Source organism: Pistacia vera, unplaced genomic scaffold, assembly GCF_008641045.1.
Source record: "Pistacia vera cultivar Batoury unplaced genomic scaffold, PisVer_v2 Contig448, whole genome shotgun sequence".
In the NCBI taxonomy this organism is placed as follows: domain Eukaryota; kingdom Viridiplantae; phylum Streptophyta; class Magnoliopsida; order Sapindales; family Anacardiaceae; genus Pistacia; species Pistacia vera.
This window is the reverse complement of record NW_022196277.1, coordinates 123,809-142,945: the sequence shown is the minus strand read 5'-3', so window position 1 is coordinate 142,945 and position 19,137 is coordinate 123,809. Positions and strand designations below refer to the sequence as shown.

Below are 19,137 nucleotides of genomic sequence, written 5' to 3'. Positions count from 1 at the left end.
TGGTATTAAATGGATCATTCTTTATTGAGCGATTAGCACTCAACCTTTCATGGTTGAAAGTTTTACAGGTAATCCAGAAGCAAAGGATGCTGGAGACAACAAAACTATACGTGAGGGGAGATAATTTATTGTCATCTTGACGTTTTATATTGATGTAAATAATGTAAATGATAAATATTTTTGAAACACCTTTTTAAAGCTTCCATCGTATGAATGAAAATGGCATTAATATGTTTTGATTGATTGATGCCCAAATGAATTCAAGTTTTTATTTTTATTTTATTTTTGAAGGTACAAATTTTGATCCTTCGGTACATCCTATAGTAATGTTGTGGACATTATCATTATCCTTGCACAAGTTTTCTAAATATAATTCATTCCCTAGACATGAATTCTCTAGATTCTCATTAAGGGATATTCAGAAGGTACCTGACTGGGGAGGGGTTTTGCAGCTGCCTTTGTGCAGAGTGTTCTAGCTTCAGTTCTTTCCTTCAACAGTGTACCATCCCTCAGATAGGCGATGATCGCATCTATCTAACTGTATCTCTAACTCATTGTTAAAATTGGTCTTGCGGAGCGGAGATGCTTGGTTTTGGGAGGAACTTAACTGGGATAGAATCAGCCTACTCTTGGTTCATTGTAGAGGTTAAACGGGCTAATGCATCCACTTGCGTGTTCTTCTCCCTTGGGATCTAGTGGATTGTGAAAGACCTAAACTGCTTGAGTTCGACTTCAACTAGCTATAGATAAGACGACATCCTGTCCTCATCTGCCTGGTATTCCCCGGTAATTTGGTAGACCACGAACTATGAGTCACTATAAACCTTAACGGATTCTGCCCTTGTTTCCTTGGTGAGGCAGACCCCTATGAACAATGCCTCATATTCAACCTCATTATTGGAAGTGGCGAACCCGAACCTTACCGCGGCTCTGATCGAGTTTCCCTCTAGACTTTCGAGCAAGAGCCCTGCTCCTACCCTTTTCTCATTTGAGAAGCCATCTACACATAAATTCCATTGCCATAAATCATCGAGCTTCGGCTCTTGTTGCTCGATTTCTCCTGAGGTACCTGCCCTTGGTAGGCTTGACTCACCTTCTAGCTGATAGGAAAATTCAGATATAAAGTTTTCTAAGGCCTAACCTTTGATCGTTGTCCCTAAGATGTACTTGATGTCGTGTTGACTCATCTCCGTTGTCCACTGGATTAACCAACCCGATGCCTCGGGCTTTTGCATTAACTTCTTCAAAGGGAAGTTGGTTAGCACATGAATAGAGTATGCTTGGGAATAGGGTCGCAGCTTCCTGGTAGCGATGACAAGGGCAAGGGTAAGGGCGAGCTTCTCCATCTCAAGATACCTTGTTTCTGCGTCAAGTAGTCTTTTGCTTACATAGTATACCGGCCACTGCACTCCTCCTTCCTCGCGTACCAACACTGCATTGACAGCAGACTTTGATACCGATAAGTACAATAACAATGGCTCGCCCTAAATGGGCTTGGACAACAAAAGCGGTTGTCCCATATGTTTCTTCAGCTCCTGGAAGGCTCTTTCACACTCTTTTGTCCACTTGAAACCTCTCTTTCTTTTCAGGGTCTCAAAGAATGGTAGGCATCTATCTGTGGCTCAAGAAACAAACCTGCTAAGTGCAACCACGCACCCTGTCAAGCTTTGCACCTGTTTTAAGCTGGTTGGGCTTCTCATATCAAGTAGAGCTTGAATTTTCTCTGGGTTGGCTTCTACACCTTGCTGGTTCATGAGGAAACCCAGGAATTTCCCCAAGCTCACCCCGAAGTCTGTTAGAGTCATGAAAGTGACTATTTTGGTGATAAAAAGACCCTATGTAATTAAAATGAAATCATATTGAGATAATTAAGAGAAATTATGAATTTATGTATAAAAATCATATTTTGAGTTTTTCTTACTAATTTGACATATTTGGATTGAAATTTGAGATTGTGTAATTGATATTAGGATGTGATTTATATCTAGGGTTGATGTTGTCTCATTTATGCCATTCAGAGGTCAAATTGTCATAAAACTTGGGGTTGATTTTGTAACTTTTCTATCATGTAGGGACCAAATGGAAATTTTCCATATTTGGTATAAAAATGCAGCGCAAGGTCACAGATTAGTGGCTGTCGCCCACCAAAACCCTTCATCTTCTCCGATCCAGCTCCGACGAGAATCTTCGGCGACGGTTTGTCATCCCGTTGCACCGATCTTCATCATCCCACACTCACCACCGCGATTCACCTGATTTCCGACGTCGTTTCACATTCCAGCCATTTTTCATGCATTTTCTAATGACCTTCGACGACATTACACTTCCTTGGTGGTCAATCTAGCTTCTCCACAGCCGGATCTATCCATTCCAAGCTTTAGCTACCACAAAAAATGCAGGAATCCGCCATCACCGCCGTTGCGCCTCTTCACCTTCTAGCCGTGTTCTCTCCCATTTTCGGTGACCTTTCATCTCCTCAGGACTTGATCTGAACTTCCCATCACCTGAGCTTTCCATTTGTACCTTTGAATCCCATTTCTGCCACCATGTGCCAGAAGACCTGCCAAAAAACTAACGTATTCTGACAAGTGTGATTGTTCGTATTCTGGGTTGTCCGTTGGTTGTTTTCGCTCCTTCTTTGCATCATCTGGTTGTCGGTTACTTCCTCTTCATCATGACCAGCTTCGTTTCCACCGTTCCAACCTTCGTCGACACCACCATGAGCGACTAAGTTTCTAATTGCCTGTTACGATGTAGAGAGATCAGAATTGACACTCATGGATCTTCTCGGTAGTTCTTGACTAGTTGGATGGCCCAAATGTTGGATATTTAGTTAAGTTTCATGTATTCAGATTATATTTTTTTTCGTTTCAGTTTGTTTGCGATGCTTTAATATTATTCTGATGCTCGACGTGCTGAATTGATAATGTCCATTGAGAATGTTTGTTGATATATAACTTTTCGCATAATTGAATGTCGGTTTGAGATTATTGAATGTTGATTATGACTTTAAACTGCTTCGGTACTGATTGCAATCAAGTTGTATTAGTGTTTAATATCATTTCTACTAGGAATGCATTTGTTGTGTAATTAGTTGATTAGATGATACAAGTTGATAGGTTGTACTTGTTAACGTTGTACCAACTAGTGGTGTTTAAGGGTTTAGCATTTTTCGGTTAGGCAATGATAGTCTTTAACCAATCGATCTATAACTAAGACGACAAGGAGACAGGATAGATTATACCTAGATTGCCGGGAGATATTTTTATTGATTTGCCTAGCCTTGTAGGTTTAGGAAATTGAAGAGCAAGGAGAGGAATTGTGAGAGTTGGTCTTGAGTCAAACCGAACCCGTAGTGGCAACGCTTTTAATATTATGTTTTTGTTAGCAATTTATTTGATGTTTTTAACTTCCTGCAATTAATTAGTTTCCTTAGTTTTAATCAATCACTTTGTCAATTTCTCTTCTGTTAACTCAAATACTCATTAGGTCATTAGTCTTGCTCTCTGTGGATTCGACCCTGCTTACCACTAACTACGGTATTTAGGATTAATTTTGTGGCCGTGACGGCCTGTTCGACAAAATTTTGGCACTTTAAGGGGTTGAGCTTTATTTAGTATTTTCTGAGGATGTCAAACATTTTCCCTAGATGCTCAATATGGCTTTCTGCGACCTTTGACTTGACAAGCATATCGTCAATGTATACCTCCATAGTCTTGCCGATTTAGTCAGCGAACATCTTGTTCACCAAGCGTTGATAGGTCGCCCCAACATTCTTAAGGTCAAATGACATAACCCTGTAATAATAAAATCCATGGTCAGTAATAAAGGAGGTATGCTCTATATCGGGTTGGTACATCGAGATTTGGTTATATCCCAAATATGCATCCATAAGCTAAGAAAAGCATTCCCGGCTGTCGTATCTACTAGCTGGTCGATCCGTGATAGTAGAAAGCTGTCTTTGAGATAGGCTTTGTTCAGATATGTGAAGTCGATGTAAGTCCACCACTTTCCGTTCGAATTTTTGACCAAGATCGGGTTGGCGAGCCAATCTAGGTATTTGACTTCTCTGATAAAGTTGATTTTTAAGAGTTTGTCAACTTTATCTTTGAGCGCTCGCGAGCACTCTGCATCCATAGATCTTCTTTTTTGTTTTATGGGTCGAGATTCAACCTGTGACACATTACTTTAAGGTTGATCCTCACCATATTCACATGCACCCATGCGAACACATCAAGGTTTCTCTTCAAGAACCCCATTAGATTTTTGGCCATTTCTTTGCTCAAATTGCTGCCAATCTTCAGTATGCAAGTTGGATTTTCTTCGTTGACATTTATTGCTCGCAACTCTTCTGTTGACCCTATTGTAGGTTCTTCTTTATAGATGCGAGGATCTATTGTATCCTCAGTGGTCTAGGGTTTGGCTTGGATTATGTTATAACCATAGTTCTCGAGAGTGGCCACTTTTATGCCGTCTGTATGGCCCAGTTGTAACATTCTTGAGATTCCTTTCTATAGCGTCTAATCATCATGACCCCCCCGGGAGTTGGAAACCTCATTGCTTGGCAGCGGACTGATGTGACTACACTTAAGTCATCCAAGATCGGCCTTCCAAGGATGACATTGTACGAGGTAGGGCAGTCTACTTTTAAAAATTTGACCATCACTGTCTTGATCTTGGGCTTCGTCCCTAGAGTCACGGAGAGGTCGATCGTCCCCTTGGGAACCAGGTTGTCCTCAGTAAATCCATAGAGCAGTGAAAGGCATGCCCTCAAATCTCTCTGTGAACCTCATTCCTCGGAAAGCCCCCAGGAAAATGATATTCGCTGCACTCTCATTGTCGACCATTACCCTTTGCACTCAGGCATTACCGATTTTAGCTGCAACTACAATCGCGTCATGATTGTGGCAAGGGAATTCTTAACATTCCTCGATCATGAATCCTACTACCACGCCCTCCTATCTAGGTCGCTTGGGCGGCTTCTGTCCACAGCTCATTATCCGGAGAATCGAGTATGTCCTTGCATCATGAGCATATTACTCGCGAGCGCACCTTGAACTTCCTGCTATGTCGGGCCCCTTATAGATCATGCCTACCTAGACTTCATTGTTGGCGTTTAGTGGGGCTCGTTGGACCAAGATCTGGGCTTGGTTTTAGTCCTGGTTCTAGATCTGGTTGTTTTGCTTGCTTGGATTTTCGTGAGCTAGTGTCGTCTTAACAAATTCCTTTATGTGGCCCCTTCTTACCAGGTCATCAATATCATCCTTCAAAGCTCGGCACTCATTCGTGTTGTGCCCAATATCTTGGTAGTATCAACAATACTATTGTCGATCTCTTCTGCCTGGAGCCCTCTCCATTCTTTCTGGAGCAGGCAGTCTCTTTGCCTCATGGCAGACTTCGTAGATGTGGGCTATATCCTGAGTGAGGGGGTATATTCTGTGTACTGCGAGAAGGGCCACCTATCTCTACGGTTATCCATTTTTTGTCTTTTCTGGAACCTGTTACGATCCGTATCATTGCGGTCTTGGCCCTCGCACTTATCCGATGGGCGATCTTTTCACCTGGCAAGGGCCCCCCACACTGAACTTCTGGCTAATGCTATTAGCAAGCTCTCTACCCGTTGGTGTTTTACGACCATCTGATAGAACTTGGCCAGGCTTACATGATCTTCACTTTGGAGTTCTTTCCACAACTCCATCTTTGGTCTAATCCTTGCAATCAATAAAGTTTAGATGGACCCCTTAGGCACATCTACAACCTTTGCCTGTTCGTTCTAAAACCTTGTCAAGTACGAGGTTAATGTTTCGTCTTTCTCTTGACGAATGTTGCTCAAGTAGCTAAACAGCATTGTGAACTGTCTCATTGCTTGAAATTGTTATAAATACAGCAAGAAGAATTGTTGCCAAGAGTTGATAGAGTTCGCCTTGAGCCTCTTATACCACCTCTTGGCATCTCCCATTGGTGTGACTGCGAAGCACCTGCACTTCGCCAAATCAGAGACCTGGTATAGCTCCATAAGGTCATTGAAATTATCGAGGTGGTCTCTTGGGTCCCCTCTCCCATAGAATTTACTTTTTGGCACCATGAATCCTTACGGAAGTGGGGCTTGGCGAACTTCCTTTGAAAATGGGAACTTACTATTTCCTCGGCCATACCATTCTAGCGGGCTTTTAGATTGTCGAGTATTCTCTGTACACAATATAAGTCTTTGCTGTGGTTGCCCTGGTTGGCTCTGTTCAACCTCACTTCGAGCAAATGAGTTCGCAAATCCGTCGCTTGTGAAGCTCCTCTATTGTGCGCATTGATGTGCGAAGTTGAGTCATGATGGCCAGGTTGATGAGTGTTATAATGCTCGTCAATTTGTTACTCATGACGTTGGTTATAACCAGAACGTCTGTCATTTCCAGATTGGCGCACTTGGCTCCTCTCGCGAGCCGGCGAGGATCGAACTCGTCTTAGGTGTGGGTTAATACTGGCACGCTGACGTTGGGGATATCGTCGAGTGTATCGGGGATGGTCGTTGTCTTCACTCTCCCTTAGTGGCTATTTCCCTGGCTGCCTCCCAGGCTAGTTTGCCCTTGAGACTCGCACTTGTGAGCATAGTGTAGCTTGCGATGTCAGGGGTAGTGGCTGCTTCTTGGCATCGATGAACCAGAATGGCCGCTTGCAGAATTCATACCTGTTTGGGGTGGCACTGGTGAAGCGCGGCTGGTTAAGATCTTAGGCAGGTGGCTACTGATTCCTTAGCTCAGCCACGTTTTGTTGCACCACCTATGCAACCATCGTTCTGATCATTTCCACAATTGGTCATTGTTGGGATTTGAAGTCCCTGCCCCCTGGTTATTCGCAACATGCTAAGTCGGTGACACGGGTGGTTGGCGTACAACGACATCCTGTTGTACCTCGTGATGGGCGGTTTCCACATTCTCAAGGTTTCCGATGGTGGTCTTTGATCTAGTGTGCACCATTGTGGGCTTGGATTAGGTAGGTTGTTGTGATTGTTCGCAGGAATTGTTGTGATGTTGGCGAGGGCCCTTCCTCTAGCGCCAAAATGTTGATACAGGAATCTGCACCAACCAGAGAATTCTAATCGACCTTGGTGGGACCATAATGGATGTGCACGTGATTATGTGTAATTAGCAGTGGGTGAATAATAAATGCAATAAAGTAAATGGGAAAGAGATTTTTAAAGTGGTTCGGCGAGGTAAACTCTTGATCTTACGCCCACTGTTTTTTGTATTTGCTATGAGATCTTACAAGGTGAATTCTCTATCAAAGTCATAACCCATTTTTCATCATTTGTGGGGGTTTATATACAAGGTTTGTACATAGGAAATAGCAAAAATAAAGGGATTACAATTGATCTGAACTGCAATTCTGATATTATCACGATTGGGCGCTGCGATTGTGCTGAGATTGATGTTGATTTGGTTATTCCCGGGATATCTGGGATCTGAAGATATCTAGGAATTGATTGAATTATCGCTCGGGTTGTCCACGACTAGCTTATGCTGGGTCGAGCTATGTGTTGACGAGCTTGTGTTGGGTTGAACAACCGGTGGAGTCGGACTGGTCTTGGATCGAGCTATATTCTTGCAGTTGCCCAAGCTTGGTGGAAAAATCACACACAACACTCTTGCACCCAAAAGCTTCAAGTAGATGGATTTTTGTCTTCAAATGTTTACCAAAAACATTATTTTTTTTTTTCTTTTGCTTTTTCCGTAAGCCTCAACGATATCAGGAAATTTATTGTATGTATGATATATATACTTATAAATATTTTTTAAATGATTATGAATGAAACTTGATAAAATTAATTAAGGGTGTTTTTTTTTTTTTTTACTTTAATTACTTAATAATTTTTATTCTGTTATTTGATTGAGTTATAATTTTTTTTCTTTAGATTCTTTGAATTGTCAAAACGTAACTATGCAATTCAATGCTATGAAATCTTTAGTCCCCTGAAGGACAAATGGTTTTTTGTCAAAGATTGTGATTCAGATTCTTTTTCTACATTCCAGGAAATTTCTTGCTTTTTTTTTATTTTTTTATTTTTTATTGTTCATTAATTGGATAGTAAGTTCTCTTGAGTTTTAATTTCAAATTTACTCTAATCTCATTTCATTATAACATTTATTTATTTATTTTGTTTTACGTTAAGATTTAAATTAAAATGTTCAATATTAAGATGCTGTAGTAATCTTGTTATTAATTATATTTAGTATTGTTATTCTTGCTACTGTCATGTTTTAGCAAGTGTATATTGATTTTGTTATTTCAAGTTTCTGAATTTCTCCGATATGTTCTTATTTCTCATATTTTCTTTTATTTTTTTTTCTTTATTTGCCGGTTATGAAACTTAATTCTGAATTTTTGTTTTGTAATCCAACATTCATATGATTTTTTCAAATTTCAATTTATATAATTTTTATTTTATTTTGCGATTATTGTTGATGATAAGGATTCTAATCCTAAAGACCACGGAACACTTTACAAGCCCAATAGATTAAGAGAATTGCACAAATGTGATAGATATCTCTCCTAGCAACTCAAACATAATACCCACTGGGTATAAGTGATTATTTTAATGACTAAAAGGTTTGTCATCCAGCCACAAAGAGAAAGGTTAAAATAATAATTTATTGTGTGTTATTCAAAACAATTTGATTTCAAAAAAAAGTTTATCTTTTACTCTTGGTAAATAATTACGAGCTTGTTTGATATAGAATTTAAATATAATTTGTTTATTAAAAAAAGAGATACAATAAATCATTTTGTGTTTGGTAGAAATGGGTTGAAACATTTTCGAATAAAATTCTTAGAAATAATTCTAAAAACTACTGTAAAGTTAGAAAACAAATAAAAGTTTTTTTCATAATTTTCTATAGTATTTAAACTGAAAATAGATTTTGAATATTAAATAAAATACGTTTTCAAACATTAAAAATATTAAGTTACAACTCAAAAATTTGAATTTTATTTTAGTTTTTGAAAATTATTTTTGAATAATAAATTTCTCAACCATCCTTTTTTTTTTTTCCTCACCTCTCTTTCTCTCCTTTTTTTTTTCTTAATTCTTAAATTAGAAACAAGACCATAAATCTTAAAATAGTGTTTAACCCGAATGTCATACAGCCCACAACAGTGTAATGACCCAGCACACTTAGTGGGCCGTACTTCGAACAAAACATAACGTGGTCATCAAGGGCTATCATTTTCTTATCAAGTTTCATGTTAACCTAATTTTATTATCTTTAAGTATTTTACTTCTAATTTTTTTTTTTTTTTTAGAAAAAAAGTTCCATTTATCGTAATACAAATCTTAAAATTTAAAAATATAAAAGATGAGATCAAATAATACCACTATGTAAGGGTGTAATCTAACGATACATCCAATGTTATCTCAACTTAAGTCTTGACATATCTTGTCAATCTTTTTTTCAAAATATAGATCTTGTGATGTTTGACATGACCCTAACCTTTACACAACTGTTTTTATACCTCCAAACTCATTATCTTAGCTTGACATGTCTCATAAATTCCTTTTTCAAAAAATTGGTTGATTCACGATGACACAAAATGTTCAGTGTTATCTGAACTTGACATGTCTTATCAATATCTTTTTAAAAAAATCAAATTATGTTATGTTCAACACAATCCCTAATTTTACATCGCAATTTTCACACCTCTCAGTTCATTATCTTAACTTGACAAGTTTTGGAAATCGCTCTTTCAAAAAAAAAAAGGATCAATTTATAGTTGACACTATATATTCATTGTCATCTAAACTTGACATATCTGTCAATCTCTTTTTAAAAATCAAATCATTTTATGTTTGACACAACCCCTACCCCTTAGCTTACACCGCAATTTTTATACCACTTAGTTCATTATCTTAACTTGAAATGTTTCGTCAATCTCTCTTTCAAATATCAATCGATTTACAATTGGCACTATATGTTCAGTATTATCTCAACTTGACTTGTCTTGTCAATCTATTTAAAAAAAAAAAAAAAAAAAAATCAAATAATGTTATGTCTAACAAAATCCCTAGCTTTACACCACAATTTTCTCACCTCTCAATTCATTATCTGAACTTGACATGCGTCAATAATCCTTGTTTGAAAACATTAATCAATTTGCAGTTGATACTATATGTTATCTAAACTTGACTTATCTTGTCAACCTTTTCTCAAAAAATCAAATCATATTATGTTTGACATAACCCATAGTTTTATATTGCATTTTTTACGCCTAGAAATTCATTATCTTAACCTGATGCTTCTCATCAATCCCTCCTTCAAAAACTTAGTCGAGTTATGCTCAACACAATCCTCAACTAGTGTTCTAAAACCCAGATCAAACTGACCGGTGCGATTGGTCCAACCAGGAACCAACCCCTTCTCCAGTACAGAAACACTCAAAACCCGATCTTAACTTATGGCTTGGATTGGAGTGGCATAATAGTAATGAATTGTTGGTCCGACTAGCCCAGTAGCTAAACCGGGTCACCAAATCCTAATTACGGCAGCTTTCAAAGCCAACCATCCCACCAGACACCACTATCAACATCACCTTCATCTCCACATCAAAACCCCTATCATCTCAAACTCTGATTGGTTGTTGGTCGTCGTTGTCACCACTTGTTTGCTTCACGAAAATTGTCTTCCTCCTTGATTTCGACAACTTCTGGCTCCAACCATCCCACTTGGCACCACCATCAACATCACATTCATCTCCACATCAAAACCCCCACCATCCCAAACTCAAATTGGTCGTCGACCATCGTTGCCACCACTTGGCTGCTTCGTGGGTTCCTGCCTAGATCGTAGGGGTGTGTTTTGTTGGATTTCAAACCTACAAGAATTGATGTGTAATTTTACAGGGTGTTTTGGCTAGATTTCAAACCTGCTGGACATGCTGACATCACCAGTCCAACCGACCGATCCATTTTCGACAAGCTGAAGCTATGTAACATTAACGAAATATGCAATTAATGGAACAGGATGACTATTTTAGTCCTTGAGTTTGGGCATTGTTTTGTGTTGTTAAAAGTAATTGTCAACTAAATTTTGTCAATTGAAAAGTTCTGGGAAGTGAGTAAAGAGAAAACCCATGATATATGTCTAGGTCATTATCTTTACATTTTTTCCAGCAATACTACTGAATCACATTGTATGCTCATTTGCTGATCCAATTTTCATGAATGACTTATGATACATCTTTTATATGGATATCAATTAATGGACTTATACTCCTTCATAGTAAGATCCAATATCAAAGGTATCAAAGTCTATGATTAAATTATTATAAATGTGCCATCTACGTCCTTATAACCTGGTATTTTGCTTCGATTGAAAAATATTAATGTTTTAAAAACAATATGTTTTCTATTCTCGTGTATGGCTGTATATTTGCTTATGCAAATCTTTTGATGTTAACTGTGATGCATATCTTCGGTGGATTTACATTTGATTTTCACAGTATTTAATGCTTCTTAAGTTTGTTTTTCTTTATCCTTGTATATTTTTTTTTTCTAATTTAGTTTTTTTTTTTCTTACGAAAATGCTTTTTAGATTCTTTTATTAGTAATCATCGTAAGCTATATTGCCGTGTTTGTCTCGTGCCTATCTAAATCGATCAGGGTAAACCTGTGATGTGATACACTCCCATAAACAACCATTAGAAACAAACATAAGAATAAATCTGGGGTATGGTCCATAGACTTCTTGTATTGATAGATATTCAATATGTTACTTGTCAGTGTCATTTCTAGATAGGATAGACATATGTTGGAAGATTATTTATTATTACTTTTTTCAATATTAAAAATCAACTAGTATTTTGTACTACAGTCAAGCTGAATGCTAACTGGATGGTTGTTGGAACACTTTTTAGGTTCGATCAGTTTATGAATCCATTGGTTGACTAACATAGTATAGGTGAATGGCAATGAGAAAACTCATATAGGGTTGTGCTCGACACAATTCTTAACCAATGTTCTAAAATCCGGATCGAACCGACCGGTCCAACCGGGAACCAACCCCTTCTCTAGTCTAGAGACACTCAAAACCCGGTTTTAGCTTATGGCCTAGATTGGACTGGCATTATAGTGATGAACAATCGGTCCAACCGATCAGATAGCTTAATTAAGTCACCAAACCCCTAATTACGACAACTTCTGATGCCAACCATCCCACCTGACATGACCATCAACATCACCTTCATCTTCACATCAAAACCCCCATCATCTTGAATTTTCATTGGCCACCACTTGTTGTCGTTGCCACCTATTTGCTTTGTAAAAACCAATTGTCTTCCTCCCTGATTTTGGCAGCTTCTGGCACCAACCATCACATCTGACACCACCATCAACATCACATTCAACTCCACATCAAAACCCCTATGATCCCAAACACCAATTGGTCGCTGATCATTGTCGCCACCACTCGGTTGCTTTGCGGTTTCTTGCCTAGATCGTAGGGGTGTGTTTTGTTAGATTTCAAACCTATAAAGATTGATGTGTAATTTTATAATGGTGTGCTTGCTAGATTTCAAACCTGTTGGACATGTTGACATCATCGATCCAACCGAATGGTCTAACCGATCAGATCAGGCAACCTGGAAACCAGCCCCTTGACTAAGCAAGGGGCAATTTGAGTTTCGGAATATTGTCTTCAACTCAACGTGGCTATTTCTATACCACTCACCATAACTTTACATTCTACATTCAATTCATCTATTTATTTTTATAAGTTCATGTTTAACATTGCAAAATTGACATTATTATATATCGAGACACATATATCATATTAAAATCTTCATGTTCTTTCTGATATCTCACAGAAGATTGCGTCCCCAACATTATAGTCATTTCTTCAAGTTCCCACATGAAAAATTAAAAAGCTTGAAAACAATATTATTTTAAAATTAAATTAGGGAAAAATTAGTTCATCAAATATCCAAGTTAATGAAACTAGATTTCAAATGGCTTCAAGGGCTATGAACATAAAATTCAGCTTTTTTAAGAGACCCCATTTGCAGCAATGTCAAGTCATTTTCATTCTACTTTTTGTAAGATGATAATTAAAAATCATAATGTTTTTTACTTTTATGGACCATTCCTTTATAAGCCACTCTCTTTATAGCTTTGCTTCCTAGTAGTTCATAGCTTTAATACCTTTCCTAGCTCTTCACCTAATTTCAATTCCTTCCATCATTCAACTTTTGGCTATTTTTGACACCCATGCTTGCATTTTTTAGGATAAGGATTTTCCTAGAATGTCTATTTGTTGTTAGTATTAGATTACTATATTAGCATGATGAGATTTTCATTTAAAATTAATCATATATGCTTACTTATTTAATAGATTTCCTTTTCAATATTAACTATGATTGTTATTATGGTTTTTTGACAGCCGCCCTTAAGGTGAGTGGTTAAAACCAATTATCACTAGGGGTAAAAGTCAAGCTAAGCCTCTCGCGAACAGCTTAATAATTGCTTGGACTTGACTTGACAATAGTCTAATCGAGCTCGAGCTCAACTATTGTCACGAGTCGAGTTTGATCATAGTATAACTCGACTCAAAAAGTTTGCGAGCTCGAGGATGTAGTTTTTAAAGTTATAGGGGTTATATGAAATCTATAAGTTTTTAAAATTGCGAAATCCACCCATATTCAAATAATCTAAAATCGATTTGGGAATTTTGGGGATTAAGAAATTAGAATCTCCTTCGCCTTCATACTTTGTCATTCACTGGTTGTTGTTTCCTATCTCTCCTTCGCCCTTTTCTTCCCCCTCCTTCGCTGGTCGCCATTCTGCTTCATCTCGTCTCAGCCTCTCAAGTACTGTGAAAACGTATTGTAGCTTGCTTAAATTCTTTAACTTTCTTTATTCTTATTATTTGAAAACAAACTATTGAATGATTGAGATTTGCCAATTGGTTGTTGGCTGAGGGGATCCATTATTATTGTTTGATGCCTTCATCTTTTTTTTTTTTTTTTTTTTTTTTTGGACGGGTGGCTATGTTGCTCTTACGGGATGTTTGTGGGGCTGGTTTTCCGTGTGGGGATGGTTGTGTAGTGTGGTTTTTTTTTTATGCGTGGTTGTGGTTGTGGGGATGTTTGTGGCTTTAGAGTTCAAGTTTGCGGTACCGAGCTCGAGTTCGAGCTTGATTCCTTAGGCTTGACTGAGTTTGAGCTCTAACTCGAACTTTGTACTATAGCATCCTAGCCGAGCTTGAGTAGCCAAATACTCGGCTTGGCTCGGCTCGATTACACCCTTTCTTATCACTATCGGAAAAAACACTATGCATCAGCGTCGGGATCTCATATCGGTATATACAATTGTAATATGTTAACGCCTTTGTGGCGTCAGGGTAATGGCATTCCTTCAACATAGATAAATTGCTTTAGTGGAATACTAATTTTATTCCATAGGCCGATGTCATGCATGGATAATATTTTTGAATACTCTTTCAGGAAGATTATTAAGTGGATTCAACATTAATGAAGAGGTGCTCAATTCCCCAAACTACTTGGTACGTCTGTAGGTATTTCATGATTTTCTTAAAACAATGATCATACTTTTAAGATTGGGGAGAGAATTAATTTAGCCGTAACATCGAAGATGCATACAACATCTGTACGCATAGCTTTCATATTCAATAGTGGAGATATACAATTGTAATATGTTTAAACCCCATTATAATATGTTTTGAGGGGCAGCAAAAATACGTTACATAGAACTCATTAAAAACTCTTGTAAAAACAAATCACTTAGTTTATATATTCAACAATAATACTATACTTACAAATAAATCTTACAAATATTTACATACAAAGTGAAGTGACAAAAATTGAATGGAAAAGTGAAACAAAAAGCTTTATATTCAATAACATAACAGTGACATAGGTTTTGCATGATAACTAGTTGAACCACTTTAAAAAAATATGTTTTGTTCTTCAATATTTTATGTTAATTACCGCACATTCATCATCCTATTATCCCATCGTTGATCCATCATGATTACCACACATCTTACGAGATTCTAACATTATCAATCACGTACCCCTAATTGGTGTAAATCTTTGCATCAATAACAATCAATTTTAACTAAATGATTTTACTATATCACCACAATGATTTAGTAAAATTGACTCATGTAAAATTTTCTAATTCATCTTACCTTCAAGTTCATTGAATCGCTCCATACCCATGTTCAATAAATGATGTCTCAATTTAAGTCATTTAATACAACTTTCATTTCTTTTCCCAAAACAGAAAAAAAAAAGATATACACATATATATGTTGGAGCAATAATGTTATGCTTACTCATGAGTTTATTAACCACCTTATTACCTTTGTTAAAATTACATATGGTATCCGTACTATGCGTATAGTATCCGTACTATACGTTATATTTACAAAAGATAGTAAAATAGTTAGTAAGATCGTGAGTAAGCATAACATTACTCTATATTGGAGATTACAATGTCCCTACCACTAGATTGGATTGTCACACCAAATCTGATAAGGTGTAACTTTAATTCCCTAATATATAATCAAAAACAATATATAAAACAAACATTCATATCTTTTTTGCTAAAGGTTAAATGTCAGTGTACAATTTGCTACTAATCTTTTGAGGTTGAGGTGTAGTCCTTTTGGGTCGGATTCAAAACATGATTAATTAACCAAATTAATTTAATTTATTCTAACTTAATTCACCTAATTTTAAAATTTCATTACTAATCATCTTATTGTTACTTTTGTAAAATATTTTTTTTAAGGAATGATACTAAACATGTTTTTTTATTTTTTTAAAAGAAAATATAAAATTAAGTTTTTTATCATCATTTTTGGCACTAATTTTTTTTTAAACAAATTTGCAAGATAATATTGAATTTTTTGATATTGTATTAGGATATCATATGGTGGGTTTATTTCATTTACCCCTTATGTGTTCGTTACGCTAATTACAATAATTAGAAAGTATTATATACCTTTATCATTTAGGTTAATATTTTGAAACGCCCAACAAGTTTAGAAATATAATGAAATGCCCCCATTATTGATAAATATTCTCATTAATTTGACTAGTAATATTTCTAAGAATAATACTTACGATTTTAGAAATTCACTTAAGCATTAGGCAATCATTTTTCATTAGATTTAAAAAAAAAAAAAAAATAAAGGATATTTTTTAAAATTAACGGGAAAAAAAAAACTTAAAATAAGATTGCTGGTGATATTTCTAAAATTTGAAATGATGAATATTTTAGATTAACCCAAACTTCAATCAACTATGTTGATAATATTTAACTTCAAAAAAATGATGCTTTTCATTGAAAGTACAATTAGATGATTAAGATGATTCCTTGTATAGAAATTATTGAATCCTAAAATAACAAAAATGTTGTTATATCTCTCTCTTCTAGGATATCATGTTCCATGCATGTGAAAGACAATTATATCAAAGTACACAAATTTAGATTAATAATCCACACGACAACAAAGAGTTACAAGGCCGATAGACAGTTTAAAAGGAACTATAAAACAATTAAGGTTTCAAAATTAATCATATAAACATAATTTAATTAATTACATCTAATTAACTATCATACTTGAATCTAAAACTACATTATTAAAATTGCAATGAATCGAAAGTCAATACACTTAAGAATCACATCATATATTATTATTAATTTATGTAAAATACATTTCTTGAATTCCAATACAAATTATTCATCTCTCAATCTGGCACAAAAATCAACAAATCTTAAATTAAGCTGCAGAATTGAAATAAATTACACTTACAAGAAACTTCGAATCTCTTCATGCCAGACCATTTCCAATTTTCGCTTTGAATCTTTTTCTTTTTGGAACAGTCAAACTCCATTTTTCTTCTAAGAAATCACAATTAATTGTATCCACTGGTCAGAAGTCATCTTCAACCTGCACCCACATGACTCCTGAAACATACCATTTTAACACATTTTCATGTGACTCTTCACCTATATATTTAACTCAATTCTCAATCTCATATAAGTCCTGGTATATATAGATCTTGCACATCACCCCCAGCGACCATATTGCATCGAGACAATTTCACACAACAAATTGCTAAAATCCGAGGAACTGTTTTGATACCAACTCAATAACGTTATCATCATTTGATAAAAAAAGTATCATCCATGTTTTTAACAATAGTTAATTATCTGCACCCCAGATACTGAATTACCGATTTTTAACTCCCACCTGAAGCCCTCCCCTTAGCATAGCAGTGAGCCCAGGATCAAATTGAGGTGCAGCCCCAGGAGAAACAAGTTCAAAATCAAATTTGCGAAGCACGGAGAGGGCAACCATTTTCATCTCCACCAATGCCAATTCCTTGCCCAAACAAACCCTAGACCCGGCTTGAAAAACTGGATATTTATAAGGACATTGAGGACAAAATGTACCACAATTCAGCCACCTTTCAGGCCTAAATTCCATACAATTTTGACCCCAAATTTTTTCAATCCGCCGCATTGCATAAGGATGATATGTAACCCTAGTTCCCTTCTTGACAAACATTCCATCCGCTAGAACATCGTCGTTTAGAGCGAATTTCGAGTCAAATTGTACCGGTGGATACAGTCTCATACTCTCATACACTGCAGCATGTAAATAGTGCATTTCCCTGATTTGATTATAGCTGGCAAGGTCTTGATTTGGCGGTATGAATTTCTCTGATTCGTCCCGAATTTTCAACATGACCTGTGGATGATGTGCTAGTAGCAGGAAGAATGTTGTCAATGCTGAGGCCATTGTGTCACGCCCTGCCAAAATAAAGCTTATAACAATGTCCCTCAAGTGGTTGTCATCGTTGATGCAAGTCATGAATCTTGACAAAAGATCTTTCTGTGTGGAAAATCCTAGTTTCCTTTTCCGCATAATCACCTCCATGGCAAGAATATTCAGAGTCTTAATCGCCTGTTTGAGTTTTTTCTCCGTGCCAACGTTTAACAGCCTCTTGATCTTCCACACTAATGGCAATGCCACCATTGCTCTCTCGGCGGATAATTTCGATGCAAGATCAAAGGAATTCGCAAACACAGAAATTGGCAATGAGGATTCGAGATAACAAGGGTCTAAACCGAAGGAAAACTTGCAAATATTATCGAACGAAAATCGTCGAAAAACTTCTTGTAAATCCACAACATTGCTACTATCTTTTACAGCAATTGATGATAAAAATGGAAGCAGTCGAGATTTGATCTCGTTGGTGACAATTTCAAACGCATAAGTTCGAATGGAAAAGCTAGCGAGTTCCGAACTGGCAACTTTTCTCTGAAAATGCCATAACTCTCCATCAACATTGAAAATTCCCTTTCCGAGAAGATCACCAACAATCATGGAGAATGGTTTCCCTTTCGGATAGTTTTCGAATCTGGATTTGAGAATGTGTTGGACATTTTCAGGATTCGCGGTGATTGTGTTGTCAAGAACATGAATCCGAATGGTTTGAGATGGAGATTTCTGAAGAAGATGAGTGTACCAGTCACAAAGATTGTTGAAATCTTTGGACCAGGATGATGAAAGATATGCATAGCAAATTTCACAATTGCATAAAACCTTCCTCCTCCGTAAATGGAGTAACAGGAAGAAGATAAACAGATAGAGTGTTAAAACTAATGAGAAAAACACAAAACAAACACGAGTTTGAAGAAGAGACTCCATTATTGATGAAACAGGGAACATGTAGGTTAAGAGGGTGAATGCCCTTTAATTTATAGGGAAATAATTTAAAATTGAGAATATTTGATATATTTGTGTTTTTTGGAAACATTTTGTAATGCGTTAAAAGAGAATAAACTGGAAACCATAGACAGCAACTAGTGAAAGCAACAGAGGAATTAATGGCGTCAGTGCAGTAAAAAACAGTTGCACGACCTGTAGACGGTGGTGATCTACTAGTCATCAATAACTTTCATGACCTAGAAGTCATCTGACGTTCCAACTTAATTAATATAATTATTAACATATACTTCAATTCTAATTTTACGTCGAGAAAGCCTATCAGACACAGAAATTGCGTTTTCCGATGCTGGGTTTGCGTTAGCGCAAGCCTTAATTCCAGTAATGATCTCAA

The 19,137-nt window shown here is 36.6% G+C and overlaps 1 protein-coding gene across 1 annotated transcript; it reads right to left on the bottom strand.

Moving 5' to 3' along the window:
- Positions 1-16,752: 16,752 nt before the first annotated feature.
- Positions 16,753-18,733, bottom strand: LOC116144580 (cytochrome P450 94C1-like). The gene has a single exon (XM_031430023.1). The coding sequence runs from the start codon at positions 18,723-18,725 to the stop codon at positions 17,241-17,243; it is 1,485 nt and encodes a 494-aa protein (XP_031285883.1). The 5' UTR covers positions 18,726-18,733; the 3' UTR covers positions 16,753-17,240.
- Positions 18,734-19,137: the final 404 nt, after the last annotated feature.

What these genes read in the sequence shown, in the direction of transcription:
- LOC116144580 (XM_031430023.1), bottom strand. Translation starts at nt 18,725, where the DNA reads ATGGAGTCTCTTCTTCAAACTCGTGTTTGTTTTGTGTTTTTCTCATTA.